We start from the raw sequence: 18,982 nt of genomic DNA, 5'->3' as shown, positions 1-18,982 counted from the left end.
AGTTTCCTAAAGAATGTCTAGGTAATAGCATATCAGTAATACTGATATGCAGCAGTGGTCACTCTTTACTTAGTCATATGATAATTCAAACATCATGTATCTGGCCTTTTTATCAGAGTATGAAATTCCTTGCTTAATTCTACTTTATTATTAATAAATGGCTGTCCCAACCATACCATATTAAAGGTTAGGTTCGGCAGTATCTCCATGAAAAAGTGTACCTGAGTGCAAGACAGAATAAGAGGGATCCTTCCAGTTAAATTACTGGGTAGACATTTTTTCATTCCAGCAGGACATGAGCATAAATATAGCAACATCCTTTAGTACTTTAACATTTCACCCCTGATTAGGTTAATAATTAAAAAAAAAAAAAAAGCATTTTGACCACCATGACAGTGCATATATTTAAAAGACACAATCAAAATTATTTTGAATGTTTGCTTGGTTGTTTCCTAACCACTCTCATAAGGTAAGGTTAGTTTCAGAAAAAATTAATATTTTGGGAAAATAATAAAATCTGCTGATAATGTTGTAAGAAAAACAACAAACACATATGATATCAAAGATTTTGTTGCTGCTGTAATATAGATTTGCCCTTGAGTGGAGGAGGAACTTACAGGCCCCAATACTACATTTTCCAAATTATCTTATAAAAAGTAACTATCTTTTGAAAACATCATGTAAAAGTGAATAAGCTGAAGTCTGAATTTCAGTTTTTGTACCTTTATCCCAAACTGTTGCATGGAGGGGGTCGATGAGACAACAAACATAATTTCAGCAATTCATGACACTCTTTGTCTACTCTTTCTACACAGCTGAAACTCCTCATAGCCATTTTTGAAAATGCATAGAATTTCAATATCACAGTAGTCCACATGTTGTGGCTAAATAACGTTCCCAAAAATCCTTTGGGCAAGAATAAAGACATCATTGCAATGATCGACAAGTTAGTGTCTGTCTCCACTAGTGAGGCTTCGGGGAGCATCAAGCTTCAACCTCACAAAAATACATTCATGTATTACAGGAAAATAATGCCAGTTAAAACACCAGACGTGTCGATTAGAAGCACCATGCCTTGTCGCATGAATGGTGATTCAAATCGACAAAATTATTTCTGTTATTGAGACCTCTTTCATCCCCTTGTTTCTGTTTTGATTTTGCGACACATCATTTCCGTCTAACAAAATCGTCATTTACAGCTTATCGGTCAAATTGAAAAAACCAGAAATTATGCCAAATGATGTCATTTCTGTGTCGCAAAATCAAATTGGTTTTACTTCAGTCTGAAATTTAGTAGGCACCCACAATAGGAAAAATACAAGAATTAAGTTAAACTTAATTATATCACATGTCGAATGGCAGCTGTCATGTATAATTATTGATAGCAAGCTGGCTTTAATGGTGCACGCTTTCCTTCAATTGGTAATGTTCTTTGGTTTTGTGATATTGAAGCATCATCTGGAATTGCACCGTTGATGTATTTCATGCAGTAGTGTTACTGTTATTGATCCAACTGTATGCATTCATTGAAGCATGTGGGTCTTTCAATTTGCAGTTCACTTGCCAACAAGCTTAAAGAGTTTTAATTTCAAAAATTAATTAAAAATATATGTTTTTAATATAAAAAATGAATTTTTCACAGTTACATTCACAAAACACTGAAAATAAAGGTTGTATCAAAAAAAGTGAATGATTTTGAATTATTGATTGTTGATTTTTAAAATGTAGGTGCACGGTATTAAAGTGACTTCTCATGCTTAAAGGAAGAACAATCCTCATGACTGCTGATGGGTTAAAGGAAGCATATACAGCCTACTTACCGTAAAAGATAGCTTCTTAAATCTTTATAACAAATATGATCTGAGTGTGCATAAGAAACAAATAAGATAAGAATATATGTCAAAATTTATTCAATATTACTTTTTTAAATCACTCAAGATTGCATTTATATTCTTCCTTCAGTAGCAGCTAAAATTACTAACAGAATTACTTAATAGTATCTCTGTATCATTATAAGCTTTTGGTATAAATATACATAAATAATTCAAAATACCTTGTAAAAAAGGAATCCGGAACCCATGTTAAAGTTTGCCGCGATGTAGCAAATCTGAAATAGAATATGGTATTTAAACACAATTACTAATAATGACATTTTAGACATACTAAAGTATTTAAATTAATATACAATATATTTGGTTAAAAATGATAATGGTTCTAAAACAAAACAATAAACTTTCCTGCATTAGTAGATAATAATTTACCTGCAAGATTCTATTAGTATGTATGAGGTGCTATCCAAAAGTTAGCAAGAATATTAAACACAAAGATTCATTAAATTTACTTAATTTAGGATTGTGAACCTCAGAGTATTCAGCATCCCCCCTCTCCCTAGCAATTCTGAATCATTTGAAACATAATCAGACCACTGAATTGTAAACAAATTTTGCCTGCATGAAGTTATACATTTTTGGATAAAATCAACAAAGGCTACTTGCTTGGGCAAGCTGAAATGCTTTTCTCTTAAGAATGCAATGAAATTTCTGATACATACCTTTTAAAACTGCTTTCAGAAACCTGCTTCCTTTTGTATAGCAAGGTTAAGTTACTGAAGACAAAGTGCATAGAAAAGTAACAAAGGTTTCTTTACTTACATTGTACAGTTATACCATTCATATCTAGTAGATCAATCCTGTTGGTCAACTAGATATGAATCACAGGTGCCCAGTTTTCAGACAGCATCTGGAAACTAGACATGTGCAAAAATATCTGATTGAGGTGTTTAAGGCTTTGAATGGATTGAGTAAGCTAAGTATTAGTATTGGCAAAAGATGCAAGCTTATACAGCATCAGCCAAAAAAAAAACTGTGTCGATAGTATCTTCATTCTTGCTTAGACAACACATACTGTGTACCTACTTTAGTTGGTCACTACACTGGCAACAAATATCCAAGAAATATTCCATTTGTGAAATAAAAGTAGTCACATCATGGTGGAAGATTTAAACTCGCAGTCATATATTACTGTGTGCATATGGTTATACACAAGCATGGGTATTACAAAAATACACAAGTGGATGAACTGGCATCTGTATCAAAGAGAAAAATCTGTACACATCCAAGAAAATTGTATTTAACTTTATTGAACACTTTGGTAAAGAAGCATTAAATGATAAATTGAGTATACCAATTAAGTAAGCAACAAAGCGTGCTTAGTTAGCAACAGGATTTTCAGAATGATTCATAAAAAAAGATTCAAAGTCAAGCAAAAGGTAAATATTCTACAAGTTTCTTATTACTCAAGAAACACTGTGGAAAAACTCAAATTATTCTCTGGACCAATTTGATCATGATGCCATAAGATTGACAATCCAGGATTTTTACATGTATGATAAAAAAAAAAAAAAGTACCGAAATTAATCCCAGTACTAAAACAAAAGTTAATTGTTAAAGTTCTTGATGGGATGGGATTTTTTTTTTTTTTTTTTTTGAGAGAAATCTCAAAACAGAAGAAAAGTTTTAATAGAAAGTAATGATGTCACATTTAACAAAATGAAGTATTTATGGAAAATAAAATGAATAAGAATGAAATAAGTTTTGTTTCATATTACTTGTACAGTAATTAAAGTGTAATACTATTTTCTAATTCCAAAAGATTTATATCTTATCTTGTTAACAGGAGAGACTGGTTCTACGGGGATGGGATACACTAAATAGAAAGGGTGCAAGAATATTTGCTGATGCTATTGAGGCAGTGTTAGGTGTTAAAACTACTAGCTTGGGGGAGTCACAGACTAAAAGGTTAAAAGCAGCCACAGGCAGAGGTGAAAGTGATTCCTTGTACTACTTCTATTAGAATAAGCAGCAGTCTGGAGCAAGGGGTGCTGGGGGTTTCAGGGACTGATGGCAGTCATTGTGAAACAGGTGGGTATATGGGATGTGCTAGGGTAACTAAGAATAAGAATAGGTGCATGTATACTTGCATCTATACCAATGCTAGAAGTATAGTAAATAAACTTGATGAATTTGAAGTGTTGGTCAAGACATCAAAGGTGGATACTGTTGGGATATTAGAGATGTGGTGTCACACAGATATTAAGAATGCAGAATTGGAATTTGGGGAGTACAATGTGTATAGAAAGGGATGAGGGGTTATGCTGCTAATTAAGAAAAACAAAATCAAAAGAAGTGCATCCAGTTGATATAGATGGACAGTGCACTGTTGAGTCAGTTTGGTGTGACATAAGCACTGCAAAGGCCAAAATAAGAGTAGGAGTGTGTTATAAGCCTAATGACTTGAATGAGTACAATGAACACTTGTACAGAGAAATAGAGTGGGCTAGTAAATCAGAATGTCTTATAATGGGGGATTTTAACTTCCCAGATATTGACTGGGGCTTGTGGTTGGTCACTCGCACACTAGTAAGACTTTTGTGGATTTATTGGATGATTTTTTTCTGCAGCAGCATGTTCGAGAGGCAACCAGAGAGGGCGATACTCTTGATCTGGTTATCAGCAGTGATCATTCATGTATTAAGAATTTGTAGATAAAGGAACTAATAGGTGGCAGTGATCACAGTGTACTGATGTGGGCTTTACTTAAAGATATAATTACCATCAGGAGTAAAGGGAAGGATTTTTGCTTCCTTAAAGGTGACTACAGTGGTCTCAGACAGTTTTAAATTCTGTACAGTGGGATCAACTGATGATGTTACCAACAGCAAATTCTAAGTGGGAAGCATTCAAGGAATTAATCATGGACACTACTAAACGTCTTATAATAAGAAATATTGTTCAAGGCCTAAATGTTTGTCAAATGAAATAATGAGACTCGTGGCAGAGAAGAAAAATGCATGGGATGCATATAAATTATCAGGCGACACAGAAGCGTCTGTAATCAAATCACAAAGGAGGTTAGGCAGGCGAAGGCAGATTACGAGAAACTTATGGCAAACGATCTTTACTTATATAAACTTTAAAAGGAAGGGAATGAATCAGATTGGTCCACTTAATATCAATGGTTCAACTGTTGATGATCCTGCTCAGATAGTAAACAAACAATGAGTATTTTGCATCTACATTCACACATGAGGAGTTATTGAAAATGGTAGAAGGTTATCAAATTGTAACAGGGTGCTTAATGATTTTGTAATAACTGATAGCAAAGTGGAGGAAAAATTGTTGAAGTTAAACATAAGAAAGGTACCCGGGTTGGATGGGATCTATCCAGTTATATTAAAGGATGCGGCAAAGGAAGTAAGCAAACCCTTAGCCATAATTATGAGAGTATCCTTGGACTCAGAGGAGATCCCCATAGACTGGAGATGTACAAATGTATTCCCAATTCACAAAGGGGGATCGAAGGGTGACACAAGTAATTACAGACCAGTTAGTTTAACTTCTGTTCCAGGTAAAATAATGGCATCACTGGTTAAAGACGCATTGCAGGATCATCTAGACAAGACTGCAGCAATAATCCAGACACAGCATGGGTTTGTTAAGGGAAAGTCTTGTCTGACAAATTTGATTGGATATTATGATGTGGTTACAAAGGAACCGGATGCAAAAATTAATTTTGATATCATATACAGTAGACTCTCGATTTTCCAGGATAGATGGTAGAAATAAATTCCCGGATAATCCAAAAATACAGCAAGTCCCCGACATATATAAGAGATACTTTCCAGGACTTCTTACGTAACTCGGGAATGACTAATAAAATATTGCTACTATATCTCCTGATATGCCAAAATTACAAAAATCACATAATATCCTCAGAAGAATGAAGATTGGTTTGGTTTTTTTTTTTTTTAGGGGCATTAGCAGCTTAGGCCATATTGCTCCAGGATATGCAGTGGTCATTCCCTGACCTTTCCGCATCATCCGTATTTGGTGGTGACGGGCTCGAACCCCAGTCTAATCAAGAAGCGTGTGCTACGCACTGCTGTTCCTTCCCACCTGGCTACGGAGGTGCAAGAATGAAGAAAAACAGTTATATTTTTAATTAGTTCAATTAAAAACTTTATCTGGGGATGGCGGTGAAGTAGCCTGAGTGGCATATAAGAAAAGAAAACATAAAAGGAAGATAAAATGCATGTTAGTACTGTAAAGACTGATATGTGTTTCGTAGCTTTGGTTGTTATAGCTGACCTCATTGGTACCGATCCCTTCACCGTTTCCCATTGTTTTTCTCCTTTATTATCACTGCCACTGAAAAATCTGAATTCCCCGCGATACTTGTTAATGTTTGGCCATTTTCATATATCCTTATTATTTTAATTTTCTGATCGAACTTGATTGCTTTCCTTTTTATGATAGGTTTACTAGTACTGCTGTCACTTATTCTCTTAGTCGACACCACAATAACAGTCAAAATTAAATTTTCTGAAAAGAACTTCACAGGGTTAAGGCGAAAACTCACTATTATCACATTTCTGGAGGTCACTACCATTCAAAGGCTATCCTGGAATGGATACCTTCTGGAAGAAGGAGAAGAGGAAGACCTAGGAGGACATCGATGGATGGAGTATAGGAGTGCATGACAGCCCGAGGCTTAACCGACCAAGACATCTGAATCGCACTTTATGGCAGAAAAAATTCCTACCAAAAAATAACTTGTATGCTGAAGAAATCCATTGAAATGGAAACACTCCTCTTGAAGAAGAAGACTACCATAAACAATTTGCACTTTCCGGGGCTTTTCTGTTACTGTAATTCGTTATAAACGGGAAATAAACTCAATTTTATTGCATTTGCGATAATACCGATAGCTGGAATTCTGTGGGTTTTTAAGTTACAGTATTATAGTGAAATGTGTGTTCCCTTCACTGAAATAATTTAGTCATATAAAAAAAATATAAATAACGTAAGTCAGGGACTTACTGTATCGAAAAATGTTCAGCAACCTACGCAAAAAGTATGGTGATAGATAAAAAAACAAAAAACCTTACCACGTAATAGTCGCGTGTCTGATACGATGATTCCCTTTATTTTTTAGTGTCGCATGTGGTTTGGTCACCAATGTTATAATGGTCCATTAGAGATTTAACGAATGCACCATTTTCAAACTTTTGAATAATTTTAAGTTTTTATTTAATTGAAAGAACAACTATTGTGTTTGCCCATCATTTTCACGATTTCTGAACAAAAAAAAAAAAATAATAATCATAAAAATTCCGATATCCTTGACACAAATAACAAAACAAAATTTGCCTTTTATTGGCTTGATTGAACACAACAATCGACACGACGCACTAAAACAAACTAAACATTTGATCTCTTTTTTTTTGAGTGGTAGATGTGAAGACAGCAGGGTTTGCAAGATAATAGGTACACTAATCTCCCAATGATAACTTATAACGCCGCTTCTTGTTGCTTATTTATGACTAGCAAAATATGTTTATACCTATTCTAGTTATTATTTGAATTTTATTTCTGCTTGATTTTTTGTTTTTTTAATTTGGAGTCTTGAAGTGTCCCGGTTAATCAAGAGTCTGCTGTATTTGGATTTCAGGAAACCTTTTGACACTGTTGGGCATGGAAGACTACTGTACAAATTGGAGCAGAATGGTATTAAGGATAAGTTGCTATAATGGATAAAAGGATGGTTGAGTGGGAGAAGATAGAGGGTGGTAATCAATGGGTGCTGCTCTTCTTGGACTAATGTTATTAGTGGAGTCCCACAGGGTTCAGTGTTGGGTCCACTGTGGTTTTGTATATTTATTAATGATATTGATGAAGGTATATCAGGCTTAGTGTCGAAGTTTGCAGATGATACAAAGGTTAGCAGGGTTGTTAATGATAGTGTGCTACTGCAACAAGATCTAGAAAATTTGGGCAGATGGGCTGAGAAGTGGAAACTGAAGTTTAACATTGATAAATGCAAAGTACTGCATATGGGTAGAAGTAACCCCAAGAGGAACATACCAACTGGGTGGTACTACACTTAGGGTGGTAGAAAATGAAAAAGACCTGGGAGTAATTGTACAGTTAGATATAAAGTTTTCTGAGCAGTGCAGACAGGCTGCCAGAGCAGGTCATGGGGTTTTGTCAATGATATACAGGAATTTTGCTAGCAGAGAAAAGGAGTTGATTGTCCCTCTGTATAAGGCAATGGTCAGGTCACGCCTTGAGTACTACATACAGGTCTGGAGGCCTCATTTTAGGACGGAATGTAGATTTGCTTGAGCATGTACAGAGAAGGGCAACAAGATTGGTGAGGGGGAATGAAGGGATCCTCTTACCAAGAGAGGCTTAAGTTCTGCAAATGCAGCAGCTGGAGACTAGGTACCTGCAGGGTGATATGATTAAGGTGTATAAGGCCTTGAATGGGTTGAGCACACTGAATTCTGATGGGATCCTTCCATTTGTTCAGATTACGAACCTGAGGGGTCATAAATTCAAACTGAGGAAAGAAATATAGAATAGATGTGCGGAAATTTGCCTTTAGCCAGCGGGTGGTTAATTGCTGGAACAAACTTCCATCTGTCGTTGTGGAAGTTGATAGGTTAAATAAATTTAAGGAGGAACTGGACAAACGTTTAGAGGGAATGGTTGTGTGAATTTTTTTTTTCTTGGCTGATGCTATATAAGCTCATATGCTTGCTTTCTTGCATCATATGCCACGAATACTATTACTGAAATAGTATGGTCACAGGCTTTACTGCTCCAGCAAAAGCATTTCACACTTTCTATACCTTTGCAAATATTATTCCAGCTGAACTCTGAATTTCCAAAACTCTTGGCCTTAATTAACTTAGTTCAGTAATTAACTCACTGGTTAAAGGAAATGACTTGATGAACCCACAAGTTGAACTTACCTTACCCATTGAAGATAATAGGAATGCTGATTTGGTCATGCACAGAGAGGTTCAGGGTATTATCTTGTATGTGTAAGCATAAATTTAAATTGTAAATAAATAAAAAAAAAGATGGTTGTTGGATAAATGTGTGGAAATTTGCTTTTGGCCTTTGGTGGTTGATCGTTGATATGAACTTCCATTTGGCATTGTCGAGTGGGTAGTTTGAATAAACAAATTTAAGGAAGAATTAGACAAATTAATAGAGTGAAAGGGCAGGTGATATAAAAAGTATTCTTGATTTTCTTTTGGTCAATGCTGTACAATCTTACTCATTCTAAAGAGCTGGATATGATCGCAGAAGGCAGAAGTTTCTTTTTTTTTTGGGATGTAGATAAAAAAATGTGTGGAACAAATCTGCAAAATCTAACTCACAAAAGCAATCTCAGTGTAAAATACACAATATATATTTTACCAGTTTTATCTAATATGTCATCGAAATACATTTTCAGCTCTTTTTAATTGTAAATAAATAATATTACTATTAATAATGGAAAAAGATACAAGAAACAAGCTTATACAGCATCAGCAAAAAAAAAAAAAAAAAAACCCATTTCACCTAGCCATCCCCTCCAATAGTTTGTCTATTTCTTCCTTGAATTTATTCAAACTATTCACTTCTCAATAATAGATGGAAGCCTGTTCAAGTAATCAAATACTCATTAGCTAAAGACAAATTCTGCACATCTATTCTGCAACCATCCTTCCCCAATTTGACTTTATGCCCTCTCTTGTGCATAGTCTGAACAAGAGGAAGAATCCCATCAGCAGTGGGTCTACTCAAGCCATTCAAAGCTTTAAACAAATCAATCAGATCACCTTACAAGTGCATAGTTTCCAGATGCTGCAGTTTTCAGAACTGAAGCCTTTCTTGGTAAGGTCAAGAAATGTTCCCCTTACCAATCTCTTCGCTCTTCTCTATACACATTCCAGAAAGCTCTATATCCTTCCTAAAATGAGGCTCCAGACCTGCATGCAGTTCCCAAGATGTGGCCTGACATTTGCCTTATACAATGGGATAATCACCTCCTTATCCCTGCTAGCAAAACTGTGCATATCAATGACAAAAACCACGAGCTGTCCTGTTGGCACTGCTTGGAAAACTTCATAAACTACACAACTACCCCCAAGGTCCTTTTCATTTCCCACTATCCTGAGTGTACACACCACACAGTCGGTATGTTACTCTGGGGTTAATGCTACCCATGTGTAGTACTTTGCATCTGTCAATGTTAAACCTCAATTGCCATTTCTCAGCACAACTGCCTAAATTTTTCTAGATCTTGTTGGCATAGCGTCCATTAGCCACCTTGCCAACCTTTGTATCATCTGCAAACTTTAACACTAAGCCTGATATACCTTCATCAATATTATTGATAAATATACAAAACAATAGTGGGCCCAACATCGAACCCTGTGGGACTCCACTAATAACACTAGTCCACGAAGAGCAATATCTAATGATAACCACTCTCTGCCTTCTCCCAGCCAACCATCCCTTTATCCATAGCAGTAACTTTCCCTTAATGCCACACTGCTCCTATTTGTACAGCAGTCTTTTATGTGCAATAGTATCAAAAGCTTTTCTGAAATCCAATATATGATAAAGTTATTTTTTTGCAGCCAGTTTCTTTGTCACTGCATCGTAGTACACAATCAAATTGGTTAGACAGAATCTTTCTTTAAATAAATCTATACTCTCCCTGCTGTATAACTGCATTGCTTCTAGATATTCCTATATTACTTGTTTAACCAGTGACTCCATTATTTTCCTTAAAACAGAAGTTAACAGGTCTGTAATTATGCATGTCACCCTTTGATCTCTTTTTGTGAATTGGGGATACATTTGCACATCTCCAGTCCACAGGAACCTCCCCTGAATTCAAAAATGCTTTCATAATTATGGCTAAGGGTTTGCTTAGTTCCTTTTGCTGTCTCTTTTAATATAAATGGGTAGTTCCCATTCACCCCAGCTGCCTTTTTTTCCTGTTTAACTTCGACAATTTCTCTTCTACTTTCCTCTCAGTTATCACAAAATCATTCAGCTCCCTGTTAGAGTTCGATAAACTTCTGGCATCCCCCTTCCTAAAGAATTCCTCATGTGTGAAAGTAGATGCAAAATACTGATTCAGCCTGTCATCAACCTAAATGGGTTTATCCACAGTTAGGTCTCTGACATCATGTGGACCAATGTGATTCAACCCTTTCCTTCTACCATTGCTGGTATTGACAGTACTCTGCAACTGTTTAAAGGTGTTAAAAGGATCTGATGAGTTTTAATTTCTGCTCTGTTCAACTATAAATAAATATGGGCAGTATTCTGTAATACTGTAAAGGCATTAACTAGAGTTGATGAGTTATTCTCAATGTGGTTGGCTAGTAGTTTGTGTGAGTCAAACCGTTCTGCTCAGATACGTAGTTGCCACTTCTCTCTACTTGCCTCAAAGGAATTTTGACAAATAATATATTCTGTCTACACACAAATCACACACTGTCTATACATAAGTCAGGTTTGTGCATCAGAAATTACAAAGGATAACACAATATCTGATTGTATAACATATAATACTTAATATATCTCATCACTCAATTTTTGCAAATATAGTGCACGTTTCTTATTGAGATCTTGGGTAATATCATCACTTTCATAAAGTCCAGATCAGATGTATACTAATACAAAGAACAAGTGCTATTTATTATAATCAGTACTTCTGTTTATGTTATCACTTTTTTTTGCTTTATCACGGTTTGTGCATGTTCAGCAGAAGTGATTAAGTAACAATTTGTCCTTGAACTTCAACATGTTACATGTCTAGTTATTGCAGTTGCTTCATACAGTGTGTATAGTGTTGTCAGTGTTCTTACTGTGTTAAAGAAAGTACTGTTTCTATACTCCTGATAATCTGATTGTTTTACATTAAAGCATTAACCATTTTATAATTCATTATTTAATATATTATTTATTTGTTTTTAATGGTTTTCCAGAAACATTATGACAGTTTCATTTTTATTAATGACTTTCTTGAAGAAATAGTGGATAATCAAAGTAGTAGTAGTAGTGGCATGTGATGCAAGAAAGCAAGTGTATGAGATTATATAGCATCAGGAAAAAAAAAAAAAAAAAAAAAAAATTTACAAAACAATTCCCTCTAAATGTTTGTCCAGTTCCTCCTTAAATTTATTTAACCTATCATCTTCCACAATAACAGATGGAAATTTGTTGCAGCAATTAACCACCCGCTGGCTAAAGACAAATTTCCGCAAACCTATTCTACACCTGTCTTTCCTCAATTTGAATTTATGGGCCCTTAGGTTCGTAATCTGAATAAGTATAAGAATCCCATAAGAATTCAGCATGCTCAACCCATTCAAGGCCTTCTACACCTCAATCATATCACCCTGCAGGTGCCTAGTCTCCAGCCACTGCAATTTGCAGAATTTAAGCCTCTCTTGGTAAGAGGTTCCCTTCATTCCCCTCACCAATCTTGTTGCCCTTCTCTGTACATGCTCAAGCAAATCTACATCCTTCCTAAAATGAGGCCTCCAGACCTGTATGCAGTACTCAAGGCGTGGCCTGACCATTGCTTTATACAGAGGGACAATCAACTCCTTTTCTCTGCTAGCAAAATTCCTGTATATCATTGACAAAATCCCATGACCTGCTCTAGCAGCCTGTCTGCATTGCTCAGAAAACTTAATATCTGACTGCACAATTACTCCCAGGTCTTTTTCATTTTCTACCACCCTAAGTGTAGTACCACACAGTTGGTACGTTCCTCTTGGTGTTACTTCTACCCATATGCAGTACTTTGCATTTGTCAATGTTAAACTTCAGTTTCCACTTCTCAGTCCATCTGCCCAAATTTTCTAGATCCTGTTGCAGTAGCACACTGCCATTAACAACCCTGCCAACCTTTGTATCATCTGGAAACTTCGACACTAAGCCTGATATACTTCCATCAATATCATTGATAAATTTAGAAAACAACAGTGGACCCAACACCGAACCCTGTGGGACTCCACTAATAACATTAGTCCATGAAGAGCATCACTCATTGATTACCACCCTCTGTCGTCTCCCACTCAACCATCCTTTTATCCATTGTAGCAACTTACCCTTAATACCATTCTACTCCAATTTGTACAATAGTCTCCCATGCACAACAGTGTCGAAAGCTTTCCTGAAATCCAAGTATATGATATCAAAATTATTTTTTGCATCCAGTTCCTTTGTAACCACATCATAATATCCAATCAAATTTGTCAGACATGACTTTCCCTTAAACCCATGCTGTGTCTGAATTATTGCTGCAGTCTTGTCTAGATGATCCTGCAATTCATCTTTAATCAGTGACTCCATTATTTTACCCAGAACAGAAGTTAAACTAACTGGTCTGTAATTACTCTTGTTACCCTTCGATCCTCCTTTGTGAATTGAGGTTACATTTGCACATCTCCAGTCATTGGGGACCTTCCCTGAGTCCAAGGATGCTCTCGTAATTATGGTTAAGGGTTTGCTTACTTCCTTTGGTACCTCCTTTAATATAATTGGATAGATCCCATTCACCCCACGTGCCTTTCTTATGTTCAATATCAACAATTTCTCCTCCACTTAGCATTAGCAAAGACACATGATGCAAGAAAGCAAGCTTATATAGCATCAGCCAAAAAAAAAAAAAAACATACCCTCATTTCACCAATCCACTCGCTCCAAATGTTTGTCAAGTTCTGCCTTGAATCTATTTAAGCTATCAACTTCTACAACAACAGATGGAAGTTTGTTCCAGCAATCAACCACCCGTTGGCTAAAGGCAAACTTCCGCACATCTATCCTACAACTGTCTTTCCTCAATTTGAATTTATGCCCTCTCAGATTCTGAGCAAGAGGAAATCTCTTGCTCAGAATCTGATCATCCTATCAGCACTGAGCATGCTCAAACCATTCAAGACTTTATACACCTCAATCAGATCACCTCGCAGGTGCCTAGTCTCCAGTACTGTAATTTGCAAAAATTTAGCCTTTCTTTGTAAGAGCAACCCTTTGTTCCATTCACTAATCTTGTTGCCCTTCTCTGTACTTATACCAACAGGTCTACATCCTTCTTAATAGGAGGCTTCCAGACCTGTATACAGTGCTCAAGGTGTAGGCTGACCATTGCCTTATACAATGGGATAATCGCCTCCTTATCCCTGCTAGAAAAATTCCTGTATATCATTGACAAGACACCATGAGCTACTCTTGCAGACCGTCTGCACTGCTCAGAAAACTTCATATCTGCCTGCACAATTATCCCCAGGTCTTTTTCATTCTCTACCACTGTCAGTGTGGTATCACAGAGTTGATACGTTACTCTGGGATTACTGCTTCCCATATGTAGTACTTTACATTTGTCAATGTTAAACTTCATTTGCCACCTCTCAGCCCATTTGCTCAACTTTTCTAGATCCTGTTGCAGCAGTGTACTGTCATTAACAACCCTGCCAAACTTCGTATCATCTGCAAACTTGGACATTAAGCCTGATATACCATCATCAATATCATTTATAAATACAGAAAACAACACTGAACCCTGAGGGATTCCACTAATAACATTAGTCCATGAAGAGCAGTGTCCATTGATTACCACTCTCTGGTCTTCTCCCACTCAACCATCTCTTTATCCATAGCAGCAATTTGCCTCCAGTGCCACACTGCTCCAATTTGTGCAGCAGTCTTCCATGTTTTTGCTCTCAGTTATTACAAAATCATTAAGCACCCTGCTACAATTTGATAACCTTCTGGTATTTTCAATCCTTAATAACTCCTCGTGTGAATGTATATGCAATATACTGATTCAGTTTGTTTGCTATCTGAGCAGGATCATCAACAGTCGAACCATCGTTATCAAGTGGACCAATCAGATTCATCCCCTTCCTTTTAGAGTTTATATAAGTAAAGAAATCCTTGCTGTTTTCTTTAGTATCCTTTGCCAAAGATTTCTCGTAATCTGCCTAACCTCCTTTGTGACTTGATTACAGACTAGCTTATATCTGCCATAGGCTTCTCTGTCGCCTGATAATTTATATGCATTCCATGAATTTTTCTTCTCTCCCACAAGTCTCATTAGTTCATTTGACAACCATTTAGGCCTAAAACTTTGAAAATGTTTAGTAGCTTCCACCGATTAATTCCTGGAACACTTCCCACTTAGAATTTGCTGTTGGTAACATCATCAGTTGATCCCACTGCACAGAATTTAAAAACTGTCTGAGACCACTGTAGTTTTATATTCGTTGATTTTCATCCTTTCTTTCTTACACTCTTTTATACACATATTTCCCCTCTGCATTAATAAACAGCTGCATTTTTGTGTCTTCGGTTATTATTACCACTTTAGCTGAGTCTCGACGTGATTACAATAAGTGGCGTGAACTTAACTTGGTTATATATTTACGCCCATACTGTTTCATTATATCAGTTCTATATTTATAATTCTTATATTATTTCATTATATCACCTAACAATAAGGAGGATTCATTCATATTATACATGGATAGAAATTTAGTTAAGTCTGACGTGACCATGGACAAGGTTCATTTTTTATAATGAACAAGTTTGTGTAATAGTAAGAAACAAAGAATGCTCACCTAGTCCCTCCAACATTTAAATGAACAATATCTCCAGGAACCATGTGATGAGACATTCTGGTTAAATGTTCGTGCATCATATTATCATCCGTCAATTTCCTACTGTCATTTTTACTAAAAGATTTCCTGAGACTGGATGCTGAAATATACCTTCAAATCATTACAAATTTTTTATTTTTAAATGATTTAAATTTGGTTTTAGATTGTGGCAAGATTTTAACGGTTATACCTCAATTACCTTGTATTTAACTTTAACTACCATACCCATCATTAATTAAAAACAGCCATTTATAAACTTGAGATTAAACTCACAAAAAAAAAGAAGCCTCTACATACATCGACCATATTCCGTAATCTGTGGATTATCTTAAATTTAGACAAACAGGTGGCGTTGCGGTAAAATAACCCGGAAATCCCGAGAAATCTCACGTTTTTTCACGTGTAATCCTCAGGTAATAGTATCTGAAAAACATCAGTAGGTCAGGGTTCTCTTTAAGTGTTACTTAATTGTACATAGTTATGGTATATGTTAAAATTTACGAAGTAATAAATAAGTATAATTTCGTAGGTAAGGTTTGTGAGGATTATCGCATATCAGAATTATGTGAAGACAAAGAATATTGTAATTTCAATGGACATGCTAGATAACTGGTAGAATCTGTGTACGGGTAAGATCTTCATGAAGCAGAACTTTCAGCATTTCAATTCAACAAAGTTGAATTAATACAATCATAAGAGATTTGTATGGAAACGGCATGCAAGTTTTGACAGTAAGCTGCTTTTTTATATTGGATTTTTTAAAAAATTAAGTGTTTGTAACGTATTTACTCTTTAACACTGTCATTCCATATCATCTCTACCGAAGGCCCTAGTTAATTAAGCAAAATGTCTAAATTATAGCTACAGATTTTTGTATAATTAAGTTTCATTTTTAATTAATAACAGTTATTAAAAAACGCGCTTTTCTCACACGTTTCCATTTTGTATACACTGAACTGATTTGCTGAATGTATTACATACTATGATCAATTTGTGTATTCTATATTTTGATTAAACTTTCTGCATATTTTTTCAGTCTGCAGTCACGGTGATATGCTTATATTACAGTGGTAAATGTGAGGAAGGAAGTTTTTAACAAAGGTAATATAAGAAGAGAATATAAACCTAGAATATTATAAGAGCCCAAAAAAAAGTAAAGTAAAATAAATATCTGGGCAGAGAGAGAGATGCCCATATTGAAATTTTTTTTAATATTAAATGTTCTTATCTGTTCTATTACCTGAGGATTACACCTGAATTTATTTTCAAAATGGACATAGTTCTGCACTGATGGTAGTGGGGACAGCATACAAAGAGACCGAAGAAAATTTTTTTGTATTAAAAGCCTAATAAGAGCATTAGCAGTTGTGCAGCAACAAGCCAGACAATTTTTACATAAACTTGCTTAGCAATGGTAGTAACCTTATAGCCTTATTTTATGGCATAGTCAAAAAAAAAAAAAAAGTTTTACGAAAAGCACTGATCTTTCAAATTGTAAGGTAAACACCACCAGACATGCTACTAATGAGTAACATTTCTTAAAAAAAGAAAAGAGAAGTATGGTGTTGCTTATTAATAATCATTTATCCATCTTGGAATACATATTTACTAATATGTAACCCAGTTTCTAATCAGTAACATTATATGTTCTCTTTTTAGAGAATGTTATTTATTAGTAGTGTAGCATATGGTAACTGGTGTTGGTAGCTGTACAATTTTAGAAATCAATGCATTTAATAAGACTTGGAATCATTTTTTAGCCTGTGCTGTAAAATAAAAGATGTAAGTCCTACCACACTTAAACTGTAGTATATATACAGACAGGCAGGATTAGAGCATTTCTTAACACATTTTTGCAAATTTAGATCTACCTAAATTATTTTTATGCATAAACCTCTAGACAAGGCAGGTTTAACATAGCATACCATACACTGTCTAGCATATAATATCAGCCAAAAAAAAAAGACTTTAGATTAAATTAACCCTGCCCACAGTGGTAAGTATGCAACATTGTAGGGTGTTCCCAATATGCACTGATGTTCATTCTAATATTGATGGTGTCCTCCAGATCAGGGAACCAAGAGAATGCCACAAAATCTTTCCTCACCAGAGCCATCACTAACAATTCTGGTACCCAGGGCAAAAAATAAAAAATGCACTCCCATATTAATTTTTATTTCAATTTATATATATTATTACTAGGATACAAAAAGAAAATAATAATAGATCACAAAATCTTAGAGGAACATAACAGAAAGAAAGAAATGATATAAAGTAGTAAATACAGTTTGTTGAATCTTATTTGGAATAAATGATGTTATAGATATACATGATTCAGTAATTAATGGTTTGCTTGTCATTGTCCTCATTATACTATTAGGAGAAAAAGTTAAAAGTATCTACCAGTTATTCATGAACTGAAGTGCATCAATACTTCGTAAAAGTTTGTTTGTAATATTTCATGTTCAATAGAAATAATTGATGGTTCTGATAGCCCCTCCTGACCAATAATAAAAAGTAAATAACTTTTTATAATCTTTAGCTTGCTAAAACTTTTCTCATTACTAGCTACAGTTACTGTTATGGTAAATATATTCTCAGTGCAATTGATAAATTAGGATATGACTCTATCAGTGAATAGTTGTAAAGAATTTGCAGTAATTGAAGCGATGTAGCTGTGGAAATGACTTAGTAGGGAATCAAACACTTAATTAATTACACCTATTAATGAAAGTAAGAAGATTCTTAGTGCCCTCAATTCTATATGGTGGGACAACAATATCTCCCTTAGAACTAAAAAACATATCAGACAGTTGTTAGTGGAATCAAACCTTTGCTATGGCTGTGAGGTGTGGACACTGAAAGAGGGCAACAAAAAGAAGCTTAGGGGCCCTTGAGATGGACTACCTACGTTGGAGTGCTAGAGTTTCTAGGCTTGAGAGGATTACAAACGAGGAAAGAAGACGACGTATGCATGCAGATGAAGATATTATAGAACAAATAGAAAATAGGAGGTTGAGATTGTTTGGACATCTTCTGCACATGAATAAAGAGAGATTGCCTAAAATTGTATGATGGATACCACAAGGGAAGAGAAGATGAGGATGCTCTAGAAAAACATGGAAGGAAGGAGCACTATCAGCCATGAGAAAGTTGAAAATGCCAGGTCTGGCGACTTTGGAAAATGGGAACAACAAGGCAACGATCTGTCATATAAAGTTGAACGTAGACAGAAAAATTCACATGCGATTGAATTAAAATTATTGTTAGCTGATTGATCTAAATCTAACCTTTTGATGCACCCTCTTCTTTTATTTGGTAATTCTGCCACAATATCTGATTTATTTGCTATTTCAAGTGCTTCTGTGTCTAATATTTCATTAATTGTATAATATCCATTTCCCTCCAATTAGCTTTACAGATTGACAAATGATAATTTCTTTCTTCTGTAGTGCTATCTTA

The 18,982-nt window shown here is 35.3% G+C and overlaps 2 protein-coding genes across 5 annotated transcripts in view; one reads left to right on the top strand and one right to left on the bottom strand.

Annotated features, from left to right (window-relative positions):
- LOC150084784 (BTB/POZ domain-containing protein KCTD3) overlaps nt 1-15,603 on the bottom strand; it is a 234,236-nt gene extending 218,633 nt beyond the window's left edge. For all 3 annotated transcript variants that reach the window (XR_016547075.1, XR_016547076.1, XM_090375543.1), the window contains exons 1-2: nt 15,482-15,603; nt 2,054-2,107 (exon numbers count right to left, since the gene is read on the bottom strand). Coding sequence is in view for 1 of the 3 variants with exons in the window: in XM_090375543.1 (XP_090231669.1) it covers nt 2,054-2,107; nt 15,482-15,561 (134 nt within the window). In the remaining 2 variants the exon portion in view is untranslated. The remainder of the gene's footprint in view (nt 1-2,053; nt 2,108-15,481) is intronic.
- A 354-nt stretch (nt 15,604-15,957) lies between these two features.
- LOC150084783 (G patch domain-containing protein 2) overlaps nt 15,958-18,982 on the top strand; it is a 166,104-nt gene continuing 163,079 nt past the window's right edge. The window contains exon 1 of one of the 2 annotated variants that reach the window (XM_090375541.1): nt 15,958-16,251. In XM_090375541.1, the coding sequence (XP_090231667.1) occupies nt 16,237-16,251 (15 nt within the window). In that variant the 5' untranslated portion in view covers nt 15,958-16,236. Of the gene's footprint in view, nt 16,252-16,589; nt 16,622-18,982 lie in introns of those variants that run through there. The other variant, XM_090375542.1, reaches the window with a different exon arrangement.

This window comes from Mastigoproctus giganteus, chromosome 6 (genome assembly GCF_048544385.1).
Source record: "Mastigoproctus giganteus isolate SK-2022 chromosome 6, ASM4854438v1, whole genome shotgun sequence".
NCBI lineage: Eukaryota > Metazoa > Arthropoda > Arachnida > Uropygi > Thelyphonidae > Mastigoproctus > Mastigoproctus giganteus.
Note: the sequence above shows the minus strand (reverse complement) of the source record. Positions and strands in the feature narration are given on the sequence as shown.